Below are 22854 nucleotides of genomic sequence, written 5' to 3'. Positions count from 1 at the left end.
TTTAACCTTTGTTCTGAATAGAACCAATTTAAATTAAAAAGCAAAGATCCATGGGGTATGAAACTGAGACTTGTAAAATGGAGTATGAGAAGCTTTGTTATAGGCAATAACCTGATCAGTAACTGTTTAAACCTGTGAAATTGAGCAGTGAAACTTCCTAAGGGTTTGAAATGGTGAATGTATTGAATTGGCTGGAAAGCAGGAATGGGAATGATGTTCTTGCTTTGTAACCTGAAAGACCTGTGCCTAAAATTCTACTTCCTAAAACTTGGGCGGAAAAAAATATTAGCACCTAAAATATGTAGGGCAAGGGGCATACCAGACTTGTCTGTTCTAGTTTTGTAAACTACTTGCTCAGCTTAAATGTGAAATTTAATTTTTGCTACCTCCCTTCATGGTCCTGCAGGGCTGCCCAGAAGGGGGGGCAAGTGGGGCAATTTGCCCCGGGCCCCACAGGGGCCCCCACGAGTGTTTTTTCAGGGCCCCTGGAGCGGGGTCCTTCACTCGCTCTGGGGGCCCCGGAAAACTCTCGCGGGGCCCCGACCCCTGGAGCTTCTTCCACTCTGGATCTTCGGCGGCGGGTCCCGGAGCGGAAGGACCTCCCACCGCTGAAGTGCCCCGAAGACCCACGGCGGGGGGTCCTTCCGCCCCGGAACCCGCCGCTGAAGTGCCAGGTCTTCTGGGGCAATTCGGTGGCAGGGGCCCCCTGCCGCCAAAGACCCCAGGCTCCCTGAATCCTCTGGGCGACCCTGTGGTCCTGAAGAATGTTCTTTCTACTCCTCCTATTCTGATGTGCTGAGCAGACATGATGGGTGTAAGAGTTGATTCTAGGCAGAAGAAAGATATTTAGAAACTGAGTAAAAAGAACGAGGAGTACTTGTGGCACCTTAGAGACTAACCAATTTATTTGAGCATAAGCTTTTGTGGGCTAAAGCACACTTCATCAGATGCGTGCAGTAGAAAATACAGTAGGAAGATAGATAGATATACACAGAGAACATAAAAAAATTGGAGTTGCCATACCAACTCTAATGAGACTAATCGATTAAGGTGGTCTATTATCAGCAGGAGAAAAAAAACTTTTGTAATGATACTCAGAAGCTGAGTGTAGCTCACAGCAGAACATAATGCAACAGAGACACACTCATCTGGATTTCTGTTCCTTCAGTATAATGCAGTCAAACCTGGTGTGACTCTCTGATGCCGTGCAGATAGCACTCAGCTGCACGATCAATCTCCTTATTTAACTTGGTCCATTTGTCTAAGGACAACTCAGATTTCCTGCTCCACTCCCTTTCATGCTTCTTTCTCCTCCATGACCTCCTATAAGCCCTTCTCCTTCCTCGCTTCCTACCATTTCATACCTATTTTCTCTTAAACAAAATAATGAATAAATCTTTGTTTTAATCTGTTGCCTAAATTTTCTTTAATATTAAGAACGAAGTTGCATATGCACATCAAATAAATGGCAGTCTGGCTGTTGCTGCTTTCAATACTTCATGGTAACTTTTTTGGATCTTCCTAAGATGCATCGTTTCCAGATTATTTTGATCAGTCTGTCCTTAGCTCAAGTGGTTTACAATGAGGCAGCAGCAGCAGCCAACTTGGGGGAGGGAAAGATGCCTTCTTGCTAAAGATTTTCTTTTAAGGTCAACATTTTTTGAGTTGATAGCAACTGAAGTCTTGACATCCTTGAAGTTCTCTCTGTTCTAAATGATCCTTCTAAAAACGGTCAGTCCTAGTCCCCTTCCATATTACAAATACATGTCTCTTTGGATCCTCTCTTTGTAGCCCCAATTTTTGCAAAGTGTAAATACTTTGTGACAGAAATGAAAATATAATTTAATTAAGACCCTTTCCACACAACCACCGAAACTACGGTATACTAAAATGAGTTTAAAAGTGGCTGTTGTGAGTTCAGTCTGACTTACTGAAGGGTGGATGTGTAATCCTTACCCAAAGAATAGTACCACCAAGTCAAATTTTTCAAAAGCACCCAAGTCCCATTGAAATCCACCCAGCTACCTAGTCTTTTCCCCACCCCATAATAGGAAAAATTGTGCACCTTGTTTTAAGATGCATCTAGATATGGATGGCAAAATATTATTAGTAAGTACTTTTGTGATGAAGTTACCTTCCTGATCCTTGACTTGCTATGTTCAAGAAGCTGTCGCAATAATTCTCTTCCATTAGAAATGACTGTTTCACTTTATTTCTGCAAGTACATTTGTTAAGAAAGATAGTGAATCATTTGTTAGATGTGGGGGCCAAAATGGTTGGTGTTCAACTGCAGTAGATGGGGCAGCCATGATTGCTACAAGATCTTGAGATGCTGAAATCTCTTATGCTGTGACTAGTAAAGGAAATACACTTGATTACTTTAATCTGTCCTGTTTTTTCCCCTCACAGCAGGAATCACATTATTTGTGCATCCTGTTGCCAGCAGTCCTATGGAGCTCAACCACTTGTACAAAAATATTAAATGATCAAAAGATAACAGCTTTTTTGGTTTGTTTGTTTGTTTAGTACACTCAGAGGAAGCACTGTTTTTGCTGGCAACATGTTACTACCGCTCAGGAAAGGCATATAAAGCATACAGGCTCCTAAAGGGACATAGCTGTACCACCCCACAATGTAAATATCTGCTGGCAAAGTGTTGTGTCGACCTCAGCAAGTAAGTCATCAATTTATATTGTATTGCAGTATTTTGGTAGGTTTTTTTAGGAAATTGTGTTGCATAAACTGGTAATTCACTGGTCTTTCATCTCTCAGGATTATCACAAGTGGAATTAATTTTGCTTTCAAATTTGGACCTAAAGAACAATAGCCCATATTGCAGAAACTGCTAAAAGGTATTGAGTGCTTTACAAAGGAGTTGTGAAATTGTATAGAAAGTCACTTCTGAAACCAGTTTGGGACTGTGCTCTTCAGTGCGTCCACCTTAGTTTGTTGTAGCTCGTTTCTTAAACTGCTGCTAAAGTGAATCTAGAACTTAAAAAAAACCCCTAAAACCCTTAAAACAGTAAATCTGTTACTGTTCACCAAGTTGGTGCAGATGGAAGATAGAAACTTTAGTTCACCCAAGCCTTATGCACCCCTTAAGTCTTCAAAATAGACGTTAAGTGGGACATAAGTGGTGTATAGGCCTTGAGCTGGCTCTCTGCACAGATGAATGTAGCCCATTTTAGAGTTAAATTTTTATAAGAAGATGAGACTAGTCTGGTAAGGCTAAAGACTTTGTTGGGGAGAAGGTAAATGCTTTCCGAGTCCCCTTTCCCATTCACATCTAGGCAGACCTCTCAAACTACTGAGGCCCATTTGTGGGACACAACATGACAGAGACCCAACATGGGGGTGGCAGAGAAGAAATAACGTTCATGCAGGGAACTTAAAATGCTGTGGGATTCCTTCCTTTTAGAGTAAGCAACTGTATAACCTCGGATTCACGACTTTGCATTTCTGATTAATTTTCAACAATAAAAATAAGGGGACACCAAATTTGTGTGGAACACGGGGAACTTTATGACTGAAATGAGGGACCTCCCTCAAAATGAGGGGTTGTCAAAGTATGCTTCTAGTTGTTGATTCAGATCTGGTCTGGATCAATGATGATCTATATTTATCTGTTTGCTGTTCCAGTGGAATGAGTTTTATTGTTGCAATCAAGATCTTTCCTAGCCACATCACAAAATCAGCATTGCAACTGGCATCCTGGATGGTAGTTTCAGCAGAGTGGCTAAAAATCAAGTAGATTCTCACTTATTGTCTATTCTCCTAGTTATCTTCTGCCTACTCTTGAGCAGTGTCTCTTTTCACATTTTAATTGGATTCCTCTTAAGACTAAAAGCAGCAAAGAGTCTTGTGGCACCTTATAGACTAACAGACGTTTTGGAGCATGAGCTTTCGTGGGTGAATACCCACTTCGTCGGATGCATGGCTTTCCACCCACGAAAGCTCCTGCTCCAAAACGTCTATTAGTCTATAAGGTGCCACAAGACTCTTTGCTGCTTTTACAGATCCAGACTAACACGGCTACCCCTCTGATACTCTTAAGACTAAAGTCAGCTGTGAAGGGGAAAGAGAATCCCTACAATAATTAGAAGAAAGCTGCCATGTGCTGCTAAAGGGTAGCATAGCAATCTGGGTTCAGCAACAGGAAGGGTTGTTTTTCAAAAACAGCTTGTTGGAGGCTGTGACAGAAAACTAGAGAGTATTACAAGGGTAGAATATTAACATAGATTTCCAAGGGAGCTGTCCTCTGGAAGGTATGACTCTATAGGAAACTGGACTTATGCTTAAACTTCATGTTTTTAACTTTGGGGTTTTTTTATGGCCTATCATGTAATGTGATTTAAAATATTGACCAAGGAGTAGGGCTTTTTAAAATTAGACCTTCATCCATTCACAAAAGAAAGCCAGACTTAACAGATGCAGCTTGTACTAGATCCTGCAGACCATAGGAAAGAGTGACTTCCAAGATTGAGGGCCTTCCATAAAAATTTTCTGCCTTCTGTGCCCTCCCCAAGCTTGACCCAGGGGACTGGACGGACAGCAAGAATATCTCAGCTGAACACAGTTACAGCAATGGGTCCTAGGAAACAAGGCAGTCTTGGATAGAACAAATCCTAATGGCTGTTTTTATGGGTGCATAGAGAATTCTCTACTTCTGCTAAATAACAGGCTATAAAGCACATGCTTATCTTCTGTTGTAGTGCAATCAGTAGGCGGAACTTGATACGTTTGTTTCCTGGGTTGTACCATACTGTATATTTTTTCATGGGACGGAGCTCATCTCATGGGATCCCACCCACATTGGGTAACCAAGCTGCATGGAAGATGTTTTGTGGAGGGGTCTGGGGAAAACTCTTGCCCATCAGCAATGGGCAAGTAAATATGGGGAGGAAATCAATGATAATTGCTTTTTTGTTTTTATTTAAGACTTTGACTTTGTTCAGTATAGTGCCACTTTAACATTTCTTGATATGATACCTGCTGTAGTAAAGTGGAACATCTGATTGCCAAATATTCTGTTGAAATAGAAATCAGTTTAACGCTCTTCTTGGAAGGGACCAGTGTGAGCTGATTTGCTCTGTTTCTCCCATGCCAATCACAGCTGTATAAAGTTATATTCTGGTATAGCTTATTCCCATAAAGGAAGTGGAATAAGCATCTTAATAACATAACTGCCTTCACACTAGGGGGATTGTATTACTTAAACTGTACTGGTTTAGGTAAAACAGTACAATCATTGGTGTGCAGACAAGCTCAAAGGGATACTGTCAAGTCTGACCAGCCCCCTCTCTCCCTGACGTGCCACAAAAAAAAAAAAAGGTACTGTCCCTTCCTTCCAATAAAATATTAGAGTTGCGGTGATGTTAAAATCCCTGCTTTTGGACTGCACAAACCAATCCATGGTAGATTGTACTGTTACATCTACGTGCAGTACACTGTGCCAGGCATTTGATTCCACCTGCCCGTTTTGTCCTTGTAAGTAAGCAAGGCATCAAAATTCCAAGTCCGTTGGACAGCCCCATGTTAAATTACAAGAATGGAGCTGCCAGAGACCAGACATGGTACACTGTAGCTGGAAGACCAAGCCAAATCCACTTGTTTTCCTTGACACCCCTTTAAAGGTATCTGACTTTCAGAGAGTAAGTGTTCTGCACTTAGACTGTTGGTGTCTCTATAAAGCAGAGGGTGCAATACTCTACATTTTGAGACTTCTTGTCAGGGAGGAGAGGGCCCAATTTGGAACTCATTAGTACTGACAGCATATCTTGTGTTTGTTTGAGGTATAGGAATATTGGACTACCACCGTTGTTGTTGTGAGCCTTATAAGCCCTTTAAGCCTCTTTTTGTTTTTTTTAATAAGGCTGGCAGAAGGGGAGCAGATCTTATCTGGTGGAGTGTTAAATAAACAGAAAAGCCATGATGATGTTGTTACGGAGTTTGGTGACTCTGCATGCTTCACCCTCTCATTACTGGGACATGTATACTGGTAAGGTTTCTTTTTTTATGATGATGGTTATTGGATAATGGATTTTGATTTGGCTGAGGCAGTTCTTAGCCATGAAAATATTTCTGGCACAGGCCCCCAGGTCACAACTGCTCTCAGGTTACGTATCCCCAACAATCCTGCAATCTGATCTACATGGGCAGATACCTGTGGAGCCCCTTTGTGACTGCAAATGTAAGTGTTCGCTCAGAGTGCAGATTGCAGGATCAAGACCCAAATGATGCTAATCTATAGAGGAAGGCTGATGCCTCCCTCATGTGGTTTGCCAATTGCATAAAAATACACATTAACATTTCTTGGAAGGTGTGTGGGTTTATTTTATTTTGTTTTGGATTTTTTTGTAGGTGGTGAATAAATTGGCAATACAGGAACCTGTTTTGAGATTGAGCACCATAAATAAATAATTCTTCCCAAAATATGTGGCCTATTGGTTGGAGAAATATTAGCCTTCTTTGGAGGAAGTTTTCAGGTGGCCACCTGTTGATCAATATATCACTACTGCCCACCCTCCACAAGTATTTCTGTATTGAATTGCTGTCTTCTCTGGAGGCTCTCTTCCAAAAATTTCATCCAATTAACTTTTAATGATTTTTTTCAGGAGAACTACGCATATTAAATTTGATTATACAATAGTGCTTCTCTCTCCTGTCGTGTGCGTCATCCATAGACACAAAGGAGGATTCCAATAAATTTATTAAAATGAAATAGTAAAAACAAAAAAACCCAACCTTTGTATTTAGCAAGTCTTTACACAGTAGAAAGCCATTGCAGATGTTATCCGGATACTTGTTTCACCGAGGACCATAAAACTACCTCACAGGTGCATTGGGAGGGTTAGTATTTGTAAAGTGTTTTGAGAGCCTCTGATGAAAGGCATTAAAGAAGGGTAAAATATTCTAAACATAGTGTGACGGGTTGCCCTCCTTCAAGATGCCACTTGATGTACTGAGATACCAATAATCCCGCGTGGGTCCCCTTTAACCTGTCTTGCTGAGCCAGGCTCTTAAGCCTCCTCCAGAACACACTCAGGCAGGGCCACACCCACCTGCAGAAAGACACAGACACTGAGTCTTCCCAGAGCTAAAGGGACTTGCCTCAGCACTCAGGTGCCCACCTCCCTTGGAGTGCAGACCCAAAGGTATATTGTCTTCCACCTTATAGAAAAGTCTGCACAGCGCAAGCTCATAAAAGTTCGCCCTCTTCCTCAATGAAGAGATATGCACAACTTCTTAGAAATTGCACAAACTGGGTTTAATAATAAAACACATTAATGACAAAAGGCAGATTTTAAGTGATTATAAGGGAGAGCAAACAGAACAAAGCAGTTTACTAAGCAAATAAAACAAAAAACGAAACTAAGCTTGATTCACTAAAGAAATTGGCTACAAATAGTAATTTCTCACCCTAAATGTTGTTTCAGGCAGATTGCAAAGGTTCTTGAAAGCCAGCTGCACTGGCCTGCAGCTTGAAACTTCAGGTATTATTACTCACAGGCTAGACATCCTTCCAGCCTGGGCTCAACTCTTCTCCCCCCAGTTCAGTTCTTCTTTCCAGTGTTTCCCAGTGTCTCTTTGGATTGGGAGGCAGAGGAGAACCACAATGATGTCACTCCCCCGCCTTGTATAGCTTTTGTGTATGGCGGGAACAGTTTGTCTCCAGTGGAAAAACACTGGCATTCCAAGGTGGAGGTCCAGTGCCAGGTGACTCAGGGTATGGCTACACTTGCGAGTTGCAGCGCTGGTGGAGGCTTTCCAGCACTGCTATTAGTAAGGGTCCACACCTGCAGGGCACATCCAGCGCTGCAACTCCCTGGCTGCAGCGCTGGCCGTACACCTGGCTCAGCATGGGGAATAAAGATTGCAGCGCTGATGCTGCAGCGCTGGTCATCAAGTGTGGCCACACACCAGTGCTGTGATTGGCCTCCAGGGTATTAGCAGATATCCCAGAATGCTTTTATAAATTACTCTCTTTGTTTTGTTATGCAGCCTCTCTTTGTTTTGTTGTGAACTCGAGCTCCGTAGCTCCATTGATCCGTTGATCCCGGAGCTGCTTATCTACAAACACAGCTCCTGTTTGCTGTGATCAATCAGTGAACAATCAAATGAGATAATGAGGCAGGCAGGGAGTGAGTGTTTGCTTGACAGAAACGGGGCAGAGGGGAGAGAGGGAGTCCGTTGGCTGCAGGCTGTTTGCAGTTAAGAGTTAAGGGTAAGGGATCGGGAACATGTTCTGATTTTTCAAGGCAGGAAGGTAACACACAGTGTTGGCTCCAAAAATCCACACTCTCTCTCTCTCGCCCGCTCCCTGTCACACTACGCCCCACCCCACCCCCCTCTTTTGAAAAGCACGTTGCTGCCACTTGAACGCTGGGATAGCTGCCCATAATGCATCACTCCCAACAGCGCTGCAAATGCTGCCACACACCAGCGCTGGTAGCTGTGAGTGTGGCCACACACCAGCGCTGGCCCTGCACAGCTGGACGACCAGCGCTGCAACTACCAGCGCTGCAGATTTGTAAGTGTAGCCATACCCTCAGTCACATGTGTCTGCAGGGTTGTAGCAGCTATTACTCGCAGGCTGTTTGAAGCATCCACAGGAGGACTAAGCTCTTTCACAGTCCATTGTCTCTGCTGATGGGCCATCATCCCTGTCTGACTTTTTTTCATTGTTGTACCTGAAGGGATAGTTGTGGGTATCACCCAGATACATGGTCAATATTCCTAGCTTCAGATACAAAAATGATACATACATACAAATTAGATAAACACATTCAGTAGATCATAACTGTTTCAATGATATCTCACGTGACCCCTCTTGCATAAAACATGTCTTAGTCATGGCATATTCATATCATAACACTATTTCTATGAAGAATATGGGGTCCAATGTCACACATGGTATAGATGTTTAAAAACAAAAAAATCTTTGTAAAATACATTAGGCATATTTTGAATGTTCTTTGTGTTGGAGGGGGTGCAAGACTCTCTGCTACCATAGAATGTTGATAGCCCTACATACCAAACATCTTGTTATTTCTTTGCTTAATTACAGTTAATAGCATTGCTGCAATGTGATTGAGCACACTTAAATGTTAATTTCAGGCTTCGTTAGTATTGAACCTCTTCTCTTTTTGGTGTCTGCATTATTTGAAGCTTAATATAACCTGGATTGTCAGCCTGCTGCTTTCCCTAAGAGAAACAAAAAAAAACAAAAACAAAAAAATCCAAAAACCGTATTCCATTTAATGGTTTTAATAGTCAAGCATAGCATCAGTAGTTACTAAGAAAAGAAAGACCTCAAAATAAGTTACTTTTAATAGCCATGTTCCTTCCTCCTCCCCCCCGAATTATTATCCAGCACAAAGTTACATTGAACTGGACACCAGTATGCCGAATACAAATAATCATTTTGCAACCTAACATGGCTCAGAGGCTAATAAACAGTCTGTTTATTTGCTGTTTGCCAGGAAGTGGAGAACACTCATTACAGCAAGATGCCGGTCTTCTACAAGCGATCAAACTGTACTTTCGTCAACTCTTACAGCCTGTGATGGTTTTTGAGAGTTCATTACGAATTAAAATGAGTAAACTTAAAACTTTCTCTAAATATTTCAGATGCAAAAATATTGACTAGCTTTTAAATTAACTGACTGTTTCTGTAGTCCGCAAAATGAGAATATAACAGAGCTCTAAAGAGCTGCTTGTTTCCTTCTCCCCTCACTTCTTTTTGAAAGTTATGTGCAACGTAAATGCTGTTTTAACTTCCCTGCAACTATTTGTTTTCATTCTCTTACAGCAAGACAGACCGGCTTGCCAAAGGATCCGAATGTTACCAAAAGAGCCTTAGTTTAAATCCTTTCCTCTGGTCCCCTTTTGAATCGCTATGTGAAATAGGTAGGTCTGCAGAACTCAATGTGAAGAGATGTGCTTTACAAAAAATTGCCCTCTGGAATTGGTATTTTCTCATGCAAATAATTGACTGAAAAACTTCTTAAAATGTCTTTGATAGTGCCACAAGAGCAATCCACATCTAAATATGTTGTATTTCTGTTTAATTCTGGAGCTGCTCCTCATTTCCTGACTGGCTTTTATGACTTCTAAAAATGAGCTGCTGTGGGGAGGTGGGGGAAGGGAGGAGAGAGAGAGAGAGGACCAAATATATCTTCCCTGGAAGAGGAAAAATTGTGCTGCAGTTTACCTCTGATAGCCTCTTTTCTGTAATAAGAGCTCCACAGAACTTAAAGAAGAAACTTGCCCACATCTAAAAGCATACACTTTTTTTTAACCATTCTTTTTCATTCAGATTATTCCAAGACACGTTTTTGGGTTAATTTCCAACTTTTGTTGTGGATTTCTGATCAACTCAGTCAGAATTTTATCTTCCAAGATAATTTTGTAGAGACCAGCTAGTAGATGATTCTGTCCAATTCTCTTTGAGATAAGTGAACACTGATGTGTCAATAAGCCTTCCTACGTTCTTGTGTGGATTTCTAGGAACTTTGTGCCTAGGATAAGAACATAAGACTGACCATACTGGGTCAGACCAATGGTCAGTCTGGCCCAGTATCCTGTCTTCTGACAGTGGCTATTGCCAGATGAGTCAGACACATTGAACAGAACAGGGTAATTATCAAGTGATCTATCCCCTGTGGTCCAGACCTGACTTTTGGCAGTCAGAGACTTAGGGACGCCCAAAGCATTTGGTTGCATCCCTGACCATCTTGGCCAATAGCCATTGATGGTCCTATCCTCCATTAATGTATCTAATTCTCCAGGGGATTAAATGAAATGGATAGGGAAGGTAGAGTAAGGTCTGAAATCCAAAATAACTTAAAGTCCCTAGTGTAGTGCTTTTAAAAACAAACGCACAAAAACTTGCTCACTTTTCTTAAGATACCTAGTGTCCCTTCTATTTTGCTTTTACCCAAGCGCCAAATATATTTGATCATGGATAACACTGGTTAAAACTTTCTTCACTCTTACAGGTGAGAAGCCAGACCCTGACCAAACATTTAAATTAACGTCTTTGCAGAACTTCAGCAGCTGCCTGCCCAACACTTGCACAACATTGGTGTCTAATCACAACATATCCCACAGACAGCCTGAGACTGTCCTTATGGAAACTCCACAAGACACAATTGTAAGTTTCACCCAACCCTCTGACCTTCGAAGCAGTTCTCCTAGTTTGTATGAACGACTTAAGAAATACTTGCAAGTGAATGTTATAAAAGATGTCTTCCATTTCAGGAATTGAACAGACTCAACTTGGAATCCTCCAATTCAAAGTATTCCTCCTTGAACACAGATTCCTCTATGTCTTACATTGACTCGGCTGTAATTTCACCAGATGCTATCCCTCTTGGATCAGGAACTGCCATATTGTCTAAACAGGCTCAAAATAAACCAAAAACTGGTCGGAGTTTACTGGGAGGACCAGCTGCTCTGAGCCCATTGACACCAAGGTAAGACTAAGACTGGGAATTTAAAACCTTGCTTTGTGACCATTTGCATTGCCATTGTTCCTTGTGTCTTTGGGCAAGAACCATGTATTTCTCTCTCTATTGTATGGCACCAAGCAGTACTTGGTAAATAATGCTGCTGAGACAAAAGCCAAACCACTTACAAAAAGTAGCCGTTCATGTTTTAGTAGTGGTAGTTTTTCACCCCCCCTCTCCCCCCCCAAAATCAGACTTTTAGAACAAACTTCAGTAACTAATTAAATAAGCCGCCAGCAGTTTGTGACTTTAGAAGAGTGGCATTTTGATTCTTTGTGTTGCTTGGTACAACGTCTGCGATAGAAGAGTCACTAATAAAAGGATTGTGAATTTCTTTTTCAACTTTGAAACAAACAGTTAATAGTAAAAGCTGCATTAGGGATTTGTAATACCTTTTGATTTGAAGGACGGTACCCCCCCCCATATAAGTTCACATGTTCTGTCTCATGATCATGACTCTGCCATTTTCTTCCTTTAAAAAAAAGTAATTAGTATTGCAGCAAAGCCTGTTGGCCCCTGCTGAGATCGGAACCCTCTTGTGCTAGCTACTGTAAATGTAAGAGAACTTCCTTGTCCCCCAAAAACTTGCAATTTAAATAGACAAGACAGAGAAAGGGTAGTAAAAAAGAAGTAATCTTATCCCTAATTTATAGATGGTAATGGAGGCATAGAAAGACTTGCACAAGGCCTTACATGGGAAGTCAGAGGCACAGCTGCAAATGGAACAACAAGATCAAGCTTCCTCTGAAATGTTTTTAATATAATACTGCTTTTCAAGGATGCCCTGATTCTGACATCTCCATTTCATTCTTTTCTCAGTTTTGGAATTTTGCCACTAGAAACCCCTAGCCCTGGAGATGGATCATATTTACAAAACTACACTAATTCATCTTCTGTAATTGATGTGCCATCTACAGGAGCGCCTTCAAAGAAGGTATCTTGCATTCAAGAATGTGTTTGCCATTCTGTCTGAGCTTAAATACAAGGGAATGTAAAATTAAACTCTAGTGCAGTATATAAGCATCGCAGATTAGCTCAGTTGCTCTGATAAGGTGGATATTTTTTTTTTCCCTTGCAGATTTTTTGTATTTGAAATTACACTTTCTCCATCAGCCAACCATTTATAACGTCCTTCTAAGTCATGGAAATGTTTTCAGTGACTTTATTGGGAATGAAAAATGTCTATATAAAAATGGGTATATTAAATAACAAATTTGCTTTTACTAAATTCACTTTACATTGTCAATATTTCAGTTTGGTGTATTACCAAATACTCTTATCAAGTTCTGAACTTTTTCTTTTTCTCACTTACCAATTTGTTTCTTTCAACTGATCAGGAATTTTCCAACAAAACGTTTTTGTCAGAAATGCCAATTTATCTAAATCAAACCTCTTCACAAAAAAGGGTTGGTTTTGATTAACTTTTTCAGCTAACATAAAAATGGCCAGAACAGGACATTTGGGTGGTCTGCTCTCTGTTCTCCTGTCCCAGCTTCTGGCAATCGGAGATTTAGGGACATCCAGAGCATGGGATTGCGTCCCTGACCATCTTGGCTAAAAGCCATTGATGGCCCTGTCCTCCATGAGCTTATCTAATTCTTTTTTGACCCAGTTAAGTTGGCCTTCAACATCCCATGACCATGAGTTCCACAGGTTGACTTGCATTGTTTGAAGTACTTCCTTATGTTTGTTTTTAAGCCTGCTGCCTATTAATTTCATCAGGTGACCCTCTGATTCTTGTGTTATGTGAAGGGGTAAATAACATTTCCCTATTCACTTTCTCCACACTTTATAGACCTCTGTTATATTCCCCCTTAGTTCTCTCTTTTTTTCTAGGATGAACAGTCCCAGTCTTTTTGATCTCTCCTCACATGGAAGCCATTCCATACCCCTAATAATGTTTCTTTCCCTGCTCTGTACCTTTTCTAATTCTAATCTAATCTTTTTTTGAGATTGGGCAAGCAGAATTTTGTGCAATATTCAAGCTGCAGGCGTTCTTTGGGTTTATATAGAAAAGGTTTCAAAACTTTAAAAACAAATTCCGATCTTCCAATTCAAAATGACACCCCCCCCCGCCACCCTCAAAAAAATTAAGGTAATTATAATACCAGATAAATAATGATAAACATCAAAATGAGGCACTTTGACCCTAACTAATTTTTTTCAGATTTTTAGCTCATGAAAATTTTTGAGATTTTGAATTTCCCATCCTAAATCAGGATGCAAAATTTTTGATATCATTAAAATTTTTGCAGAATCAGAAAACCATTTCCTGCCCAGATCTATTGATGATCCTTTTGTTCGGGGTTCCTGTCTTTCTAATGCAGGCGAACCGTCATTAGAACACTCTACAATGGGTTTGGACAAATTACTGGTGAATGTTGAGGCCTTTTTTGTGATAATACAAAAATATTGTTAATGCTACAAAAAAGAATTTTACTAAATAAGATATAATTGTGATTGTTAATTAAACAAAACAGGAACACCACTATATTTTTTTTAAAGCGAATTAAACATGGCCTTATATATTAACCAAATTGTAAAACGTCGACAAGTTGCAGAGGGCAGTTTGTGTAAACTATAGCTTGAGTGGCTATTTCATATTAAGGTTAAAGCTATTATTTATTGGTGCAAATGAGGGCTGAGATCCTAAAAGCTTGTCCCACGCGGGTGAAACAAATCTTAAATTTTTTACTTTGAGCCTTTAAAAAATGTCAGTGTTCCTTGTACTACGGGGCTGTGTGGTAAGGACAAGCATCTTGCTTTAGCTTTACACAGCTTGGGTGTAGGGTGCCTCATACTACCTAGCCAGTCCCATCCCTTTTGAGAACCAGAGCCTGCAAACGGGACAGAACTATAGTTCTGCTCTCTCACTTGTGCTGGCCAGGGACAAGGGAGCAGTAATATGTGCCATAAAATGAACCTTGCAATCACCTACAGCAAGAGAGGAGCATGGGAACAATTCTGACTCTGAGGTGATTGTAGCTTTGCATTGTCTTATGTGCAGGGCTGAGCCTAAAGGCTCAATCAAGTCCACCATGTGTTCACTTGTATATCGTCTTTTATTGTATTAATTTTTAGGGGTTGTTTTCAAATAGACTTTTTAAAAAAAAGTATAACGGGAAGTATGTGAATTGAAATTACCACACATAAGGAAGCATGAGAGTGGCAGTTCTCACCTTGGTTCATGAATCAGCCCAGCCCAGAATACTTGGTGATGGTCCACAGAGAGCTGCCTGATAGCATGGTGCTAACGATTGTTTCTATTTTAAACATTTTCCCTGTAAGCATTTGCTTTAGTGGCCATAGAGATGTTATAGGTATCATGAATGGGAGGCAAGGTGTCCAAAATGATTCTCTAAGATATGGTCTACGATGTAGAAAGTTTAAAAACCTTGCATTAGAGAAAATCTAATGACTTAACCCACTTGCTACGGGCACCTTTTCTTTCTTGAGAATATAGAATTTGTATCTGCTTCCGATCCACAAATATGTTCTGCGGCTGTAAAGGGGATATCTGCAGATTTGCAGAGCTCTGAGCAAATTCAGTGTTGGTGCTTAGCTTGCTGTGTTTTATTTCCATTAGTCAGTCAAAATGTGAGAGTCCTTGACCTGGAAACTTGACCTACAAGTCCGTCTACCAGCTAGATCATCTCCCACTAACTCAGCACTCACTCTGCTGAATCACTTATTTATGGATTTGTCACTTTTGAATGGTGTAGCTACCAAGTCTTCCTCTGTGGCCGCCTGATGTCTCTCCACTTTGTTCAGAACACTGGAGTCACACTTTCACCAATATGTACAAGCACGGCTGCATTACCTTTTACCTGAAAAACCTCCACTGACTGGCATTTCATCGCTGCTAAATCACATTCTTCCTTGGTATCCTCCATCGGTTATGCTCTGTTTTGCATTATGCTCTTCCCCCAATTAACTCACTTGCTCATTCTGCCCTTACATTCCCATCTCTGCTCTGTTGGAGCAGGACCTTCTGCTGTGTGCTACCGCAATTCTCTGGAAACCTGCTTGCCTCACTGATTCCATCCTTGTGTATCTTAAAACCAATTTCTAGGCTTCTAACCAGTTTTCCACAACAGAATTGAAAGGCAACCATCCTTGTATTTGGGCATGTCTGTGTATCTGCATTCTCCCAAATGCCTTTTTCTTCTTTGTTGTTGCTGCTGTATTTAGAGGTCTATGAATGTAACATCTCTTTAAATACTTTTTTCAATGTTTATTGGCTCTTAGGGTGTGGTTTTAAGTAAAGGTGTTAGTGCTGTAATTTTTAAATACAGGAGTTAAGATTTTCTTTTCCTTGTAGTAAATGATCTGGGTTCACTATATCTTTCTAGTGAAACAACTTGTATACATCTCGAGCCACGTGGTAGGTTAAAATATTAAGGAGATAAAGCCCTATTTGTTGACTAGTTTTCCCCTTACTTTTGCTATATAATATTTCACTAGTCCGTTGGTGTACTTCATTAATCCATGTGGACACACTGCTTTTGAGTTACATTTAATGTTACTATCTAAACAAACATCGATAAGCATAGTTCTAACAAACGGCTTAGCATTCTGGTGCATGTTCTATAAAATCTAAATAATTGCTTACCGGTTTCATTTCTGCTCCTCAAATTACCTTTAACTATTTGTGAACTCAGTAGTTGTGACTGTGCATGCCTTGTAGTAGGTGTTTCCTAAGGAACATGTAAATAAATAAATGAAACATTAGGATGGATCCAAGTATATCCTGCCTGAAGGGACAAGCGCTCTTGCTGGGTGCGCAGTGTGTGTCATCCAGTATTGAACTAGTTAAAGGGGAAGGGCAGGACAGATGCTTTATTAATAAAATCATCAGAAACTAATGCAGCCAATGCTGTCTCATCCCAGTTTTAGGCAGCAAGCAACTTGGAAATGTGTGATATTGGGGGAAAAATTTTTTTCCTGATTATAATGACTTCAGTGGATCTGAAAGGCTTATTTTGGGTAGTATTAGTGATGGAGGGATAGCTCAGTGGTTTGAGCATTGGCCTGCTAAACCCAGCATTGTGAGTTCAATCCTTGAGGGGGCCACTTAGGGATCTGGGGCAAAATCAGTACTTGGTCCTGCTAGTGAAGGCAGGGGGCTGGACTCGATGACCTTTCAGGGTCCCTTCCAGTTCTATGAGATAGGTAGATCTCCATATATTATAAATATGCCTTTGTTTCCCATTGTAATTTAGAGTAAATGCTCAGTCTGTTGGAGCTAGAAAAAGTATGAACAAAGGCCACTCCGAATCCACAGTTATGTTAAGTTAATGAGACAAGTTTATCATATTGGAGGTACCAATTTCTGGTAACTGAGGTGAACATCATAGCTGCCTCAAATGCATATGCAGTAAATGTGCAGAATCTTATTGGCAAAGGGTATGCTATGTGAATTGAAATACTAATTCTGTACTAAACATAGTGATAAACAAGCACTTAAGGTTATTGGAAGCTGTTTGTGCAGTTCCTAACACAATGAGGTTCCAATGCTGGTTGGGGCCTTTGAGTGCTACTAATATAACGTAATTACTGAAAAATGAGATTTCTCTTTCCCAGTTTGTTTACTTTGTGCGTTTGACAGCACTTCAAGTCGTCTGTCTTAATCCAGTGAAGGAGACTATCTAAATAAATAAAATACATATTTTCACTTTGCATGTCCTGGCTTGATTCCTGGGGCTTCTTCCTGCCAGCAGATGGAGACTGCACACCTTTTTGGTGATATCACCCCTGTATATAAGGGGCTTGCTGCCTTAGAATATCAAGGTTGGAAGGGACTTCAGGATGTCCTCTAATCCAACCCCCTACTCAAAGCAGGCCCAATCCCCAGACAGATTTTTACTCCAGATCCCTAAATGGCCCTCTCAAGGATTGAACTCACAACCCTGGGTTTAGCAGGCCAATGCTCAAACCACTGAGCCTTGCTGAGCTCAGTTGTCTCTCTCCAGCAGGTGGAGAGAGAAGTTTCTTTGCTGGCTGATTCTCTAATATAGAATGTTTAATAAAAGAATTCTGCTGGTCTTTCCCCTCGACTCACTGTAAATATTACATAGATATAAATTAGTTATTTTCTGACATGATGTAGTCACTGCGTTTAGTGACATAATAACAAACCTGTAGAAATTTTGTGTTATGCAGTCTGTCACCAGGATAAGCCAAGCGGGAACAAAGTCTGTCTTCTCACAGAGTGGAAATAGCCGGGAAGTCACTCCAGTCCTTGTTGCACAAACACAGAGTTCTGGCCCACAGACAAGGTATTAAAAAATTACATACCTCAGTAGCATTTTACACCTGGTTTTGCTTCTTGTGTCCTTATCAAATAAGCACAAAGTGAATCTGACCTATGGTATGAAGTGTCATTCCTGATTTGGATGAAGAAAGAGAGAATGTGAAGTGGGTCTTATTTAAACAAAATCTTACGATAGTAACCAGTATTTTTGCTAAACTAGTAGATTTCTGCAATCCATTCAACTAGTTCTTGGTGGAATGGCCTAATTGCAATTCGGTATGAAGATCCTGACTTGGCAGCTGTCTCTACAAGAGGGATTTTTAATTACATTTTGCACTGTACCTCAGAGTTCTCATGGCAAGAGTACCTCACTTACACAGAGGCCAAACTATATGCCTTACGACATTTGAGAGAATGATTTCAACTTTCTAACTTAGTTGTAGATGTCTCAATATTTATTTCAGTAATAAATGTTGATAAACAACTTGTTTAAAATGCATCACTTTAACAGTTCAGAAAACTGCCAAATGTGTAATGTGTATTCTCTTCCTTGTGTGCACATGCTTAACTTGCATTTGCATTAAGCAGAATGTGCCTCAAATGGCTATTCAGTCTTGACTCACAGGAGCATGAAGTTAATTTTGGTATGAAGGCCTTGTTTTCTTATGTGGCAGAAAAGTCCCCAGACTGACGTATGGTAAGAGACAGCCAGCTAATGACAGGCACGACTTTTATCCACCTGGTTATTCTTGGCTGCCAGTTTGGATTTCCCCTTTCTTAGAGCCAAAACTTTCAACTCTCGTTGCACCGGTAGGACTTACTTGCTATATGTAGGAGAGGATAGCTTGATTTTACTTAGCATAGAAACTTACTGGTTAAGGAAATATCACATAAACTGCTGCAGTGATCGCAAACGGGGGGAGGGAGTGATTAACATCAAAATGTGGGTTATATAGCAGCACGTAAATCTGCTCCAGGGAGATGGAGGCACCTTCACGCCAGTGTACAATACATCTGCTAATTTAATACAAATTAATAAAAATAATAATAATAATATCTTTAAGAATTTTACTTCTAATAAGCTGTTTATTTTTAGTACAACACCTCAGGTATTGAGCCCAACCATTGCTGCTCCACCTAATGCACTGCCTCGGAGAAGTTCTCGCCTATTTACTAGTGATAGCTCTACAACAAAGGTAACGTAGGATGTACACCCTAAATAATGTATCCATTTTCTTATCTTTCTATTTATGCTAACTAATAACCTGATTATTCAGCCACTCAATACAAAGCTCCCATTGAGTAATGCAGGGTTTCTCAAACAGGGGTCACCGCTTGTGTAAGGAAAGCCCCTGGCGGGCTGGGCCGGTGTGTTTACCTGCCCCGATCGTGGCTCCCACTGGCTGCGGATCGCTGCTCTGGGCCAGTGGGAGCCGCTGGAAGCCGCACAGGCCGAGGGACTTACTGGCCACTGCTTCCAGCAGCTCCCATTGGCCCAGAGCAGCGATCCGCGGCCAGTGGGAGCTGCGATCGGCTGGACCTGCGGACGGGGCAGGTAAGCACACCGGCTCAGCCCGCCAGGGGCTTTCCCTACACAAGCGGCGACCCCTGTTTGCGAAATCCTGGAGTAATGTGTGGAGCAGCTGAAGAATTGGCCTTGTAATGTGCAGACTTTGTGAAATACATTTGGCTGCACAACATGAACTTTATAGTACATGACATGATTTGAATTTTTCAGTTAGCGTGCATGTCTGTGTGATGATACAAACACTTAGTGTTAAGACTTTTGAAAACAAGTGAACACTCATCTTGAAGTGTTGCTGGGCTCAAATTAGTGACTGACAAACTTTATAAGTCATCTACATATTTCAGTCTGGAATTGCAAAAATTCAGTTATGATGCTGTGTATTCCTCCTCAAAGTGAGAGAATCCACCAAAGTAATTATGTACCTCAACAGCTTCTGCGGTGTGTGGTAATGCTTCTGCAGCAGCAAGAAACTAACCAGAAACAAGTGTTCCTAGCTGGTTTCACACTGCTCCCAGCACCTTTGGAAAAAGTGCTGTTGTGTGAGAACAATCTGGTAGCTGCTTATCTGTAGAGAAAGAGGTAGAGGTTTAGATAGATGTCCTACTAGTAGTTGATCTTATAAAAATCACTGTAATATTCAATGATACTGAGAGCTTTAGTTAGGCATTGAAATGTATAGGAAAAGTGAAGTACTAAAACATCAAGTGAATCAAAGGAAGTATCAAAAATTTGTCTTGTGACCTGTCAGTAGTATATCCTTGGGGATTACCTTTCCCTCTTCAGATAATCTGAGCCAATAAACTGGGAAGACGAAGCAGGGTGAGGGGACCTTGCAGTGAAACCCAGAAGAAAATTAAGCTAATATTTACTTTTTCTTTTTCTTTGTATTTCTTGCATCCTTATTTTTGCTGAACCTTTGCTTTCAATAGTAAGTTCCAGAATGAGAGAGAATACTTGCATATCCCTTCTTCCCTTCCCCTGGCCTTCCACCCACAGCCTTTGAAAAAATAGGGATGGCCAACTTTCATGATCGATGGCAATGAAATTAGATCTCTGGATGAGAGGTGCAATATCCTCAATACACTTAAGTCAGTTTACTGCTTTCATTCAAGCTACTTTATAAAGATGCAGTGTAAAACCAAATCAATAACCTTAGTGCAACATTATGGCTGAAATTAATGTATACATTTCATGACTATGTTTAAGACTTTGTATCACTGTTAACTTGGTTATTTTGTGTGTGTGTACATCTGTTAGACACCATTATTTTAGTAAAACAGCAAACAAGCATGTCTTTATTCTTTGATTTGCAATCCATTTGCCTGTAGATAAACCCTGGTTTGAGACATTTTTTTTTCCTTATAGGAGAACAGTAAAAAGTTGAAAATGAAGTTCCCACCTAAAATTCCAAACAGAAAGACAAAAAGTAAAACAAATAAGGGAGGAATAACCCAGACAAACATAAACGATAGTTTGGAGATCACCAAACTGGACTCGTCCATCATCTCAGAAGGGAAAATCTCCACTGTCGCACCACAGATCCAGGCTTTCACACTACAGAAAGCAGCAGCAGGTTTGTCTGAAAGCTCTCAGAATTTACTAGAGCCAAATGTTTTCCAGTTGTATTTTAAGGTTTGATGGAAACGACTGGTCACCGTAAAATATGTTCATTCTCTTCCTTTCAGTGCCTTTTAGCCTCTGAGTAACTAAAACTGCCATTTCATAAATATGTAACCGTCAAATTTCATTTAAATTAAAAGTATTAAATTGTACTATTGATAACAAGCGGATATGTTTAATTGCAAGCAATAGTCCAGAAATACAAAGTTACTGTGGTATCAACCTTTTAAATCTTCTCTCTCTCTCTCTCTCTCTCTCTCTCTCTCTTTAATTTTAACCATTATGAAGCAGATCTACAAGTACATTGTGGCTACTTTATGCCATTCAGAACCAACACAAAGCAGCCAATGTGTTTTGGCTAGTTTCCATCAGTTTCTCACCTCTAATTCCCCTGCCCACCCAGCCAAATCGATCTGGTGCAACAAGTGGCTTTTAAAAAAACAAACAATGTAAGATGTCTTGCATCTGAAGAAGTGGGTATTCACCCACGAACGCTCATGCTGCAAAACGTCTGTTAGTCTATAAGGTGCCACAGGATTCTTTGCTGCTTCTACAGAACCAGACTAACACGGCTACCCCTCTGATACTAAACAATGTAAATGGTCACTTTTGCTGTTCTTGTTTATGACTTCCTGGAAGAGGGCGGGCCCAGCAGCCTGGCTTCACAGAGGGTCGCTGGCTTTCCTAAAGGGAGCTCTGCTTCAGTTACATTGAGACCAGGAGGTGGCAGCCATTTTGAAAAAAAGCAGTTTTTCATGGAATTCTCTGTAACAAAACTTTAAATTTCTCCTTTTTCAATGGCAAATGGACAACAGTTACCAAAAGAAGGGCAAAATATGGCTATTAATCACTTAAAAATATTCTTCAAAATGTTTTCAGTGCATGAGACTCGATAAGTTTTAACGATATGGGAGACTTAGACACTCAAGTCCATGTTATAAAAATCATTTAGTACAAAAAAATTATCAGATATAGGATGCCAAATTTCTTAAAGGACCCATTTTTAATTCTTAACTTAAAACTAGTTAACTGATTTCCTTGTATATTCTCAGAAAATTCACTTTGTGCTCAGAGTAAGTGCTGTAATTTTAGGGAGGATACGCTGTATTCTTCATACACAAAGCACAGGTTCAACCACTTTAAGTATAAAACTCAGCTCACCCTTAACTATGTAACCAATTTGTAGATAGGTTTATTCTACCTTTTGGCTTGAAAGGAGATGGCAGATGTGTTACCTAGTTTTCAATGCAGGAGTTGGTGTGCAAAACCAGCAGGAGTACATAATTCTGTTCTTGGAGTCCGTGCATGGTTCTCATAAGAACAGGGACCTCAGGAGGGTGTCTGCCATAATGTGTAGTTTCTGAGAACAGCAGCTCCAGGCAAGTAATTCTTTAGCTCTTGTCTCTCTCTTTTATTTATTGTATTTTTCTCCTAGAAGGATTGATGAGCCTTCTTCGTGACATGGGGAAAGGTTATTTAGCCTTGTGTTCGTACAACTGTAAAGAAGCGATAAACATATTAAGCCATTTACCTTCTCACCACTACAACACTGGCTGGGTGCTGTGCCAAATTGGGAGAGCTTACTTTGAGCTTGCAGAATATATGCAGGTAGGCATAGAGCAGATGCATGCTTTTATTTTAAATTTTTTGTCTTGCATAGCTTTGCACAGAATTCGCTGGCTTCCTGTGAAACCTGAGGAGAGTCTACAGTTGGGATAGCATAGCTGTGTAAGCATCAGGTTTGAAATACCTATCCTGCCTCAAGCAGTTTGAGATTAATCTGGATCACTGCAGCCCTTCCACTTTCTGAGGTGGCAAAATTGAGTCCTGTGCTATTTATTGTGTTGTGGGTCTTTCTTATGAGATGTTGAAAACCAGCATTCTTTCTAGTCAGCAAAGACATTAAAGATCCTATGACACTTTTAGTCAGAGCACGGGTTTGC

At 40.6% G+C, this 22854-nt stretch overlaps 1 protein-coding gene across 6 annotated transcripts in view; it reads left to right on the top strand.

Moving 5' to 3' along the window:
* Window positions 1-22854, top strand: part of CDC27 (cell division cycle 27) — a 55658-nt gene that overhangs the window by 11303 nt on the left and 21501 nt on the right. For 2 of the 6 annotated variants that reach the window (XM_044999644.1, XM_044999646.1), the window contains exons 3-12: window positions 2527-2674; window positions 5873-5998; window positions 9812-9909; window positions 11001-11155; window positions 11263-11477; window positions 12330-12444; window positions 17673-17788; window positions 18860-18959; window positions 20657-20864; window positions 22350-22519. In XM_044999644.1, coding sequence (XP_044855579.1) covers window positions 2527-2674; window positions 5873-5998; window positions 9812-9909; window positions 11001-11155; window positions 11263-11477; window positions 12330-12444; window positions 17673-17788; window positions 18860-18959; window positions 20657-20864; window positions 22350-22519 — 1451 coding nt within the window. Of the gene's footprint in view, window positions 1-2526; window positions 2675-5872; window positions 5999-9811; window positions 9910-11000; window positions 11156-11262; window positions 11478-12329; window positions 12445-17654; window positions 17789-18859; window positions 18960-20656; window positions 20865-22346; window positions 22520-22854 lie in introns of all 6 variants that reach the window. The other 4 variants (XM_044999643.1, XM_044999645.1, XM_044999642.1 and 1 more) reach the window with 3 other exon arrangements.

This window comes from Mauremys mutica, chromosome 25 (genome assembly GCF_020497125.1).
Source record: "Mauremys mutica isolate MM-2020 ecotype Southern chromosome 25, ASM2049712v1, whole genome shotgun sequence".
NCBI lineage: Eukaryota > Metazoa > Chordata > Testudines > Geoemydidae > Mauremys > Mauremys mutica.
The sequence above is the reverse complement of the archived record's forward strand: the minus strand, read 5'-3'. Positions and strand labels throughout refer to the sequence as shown.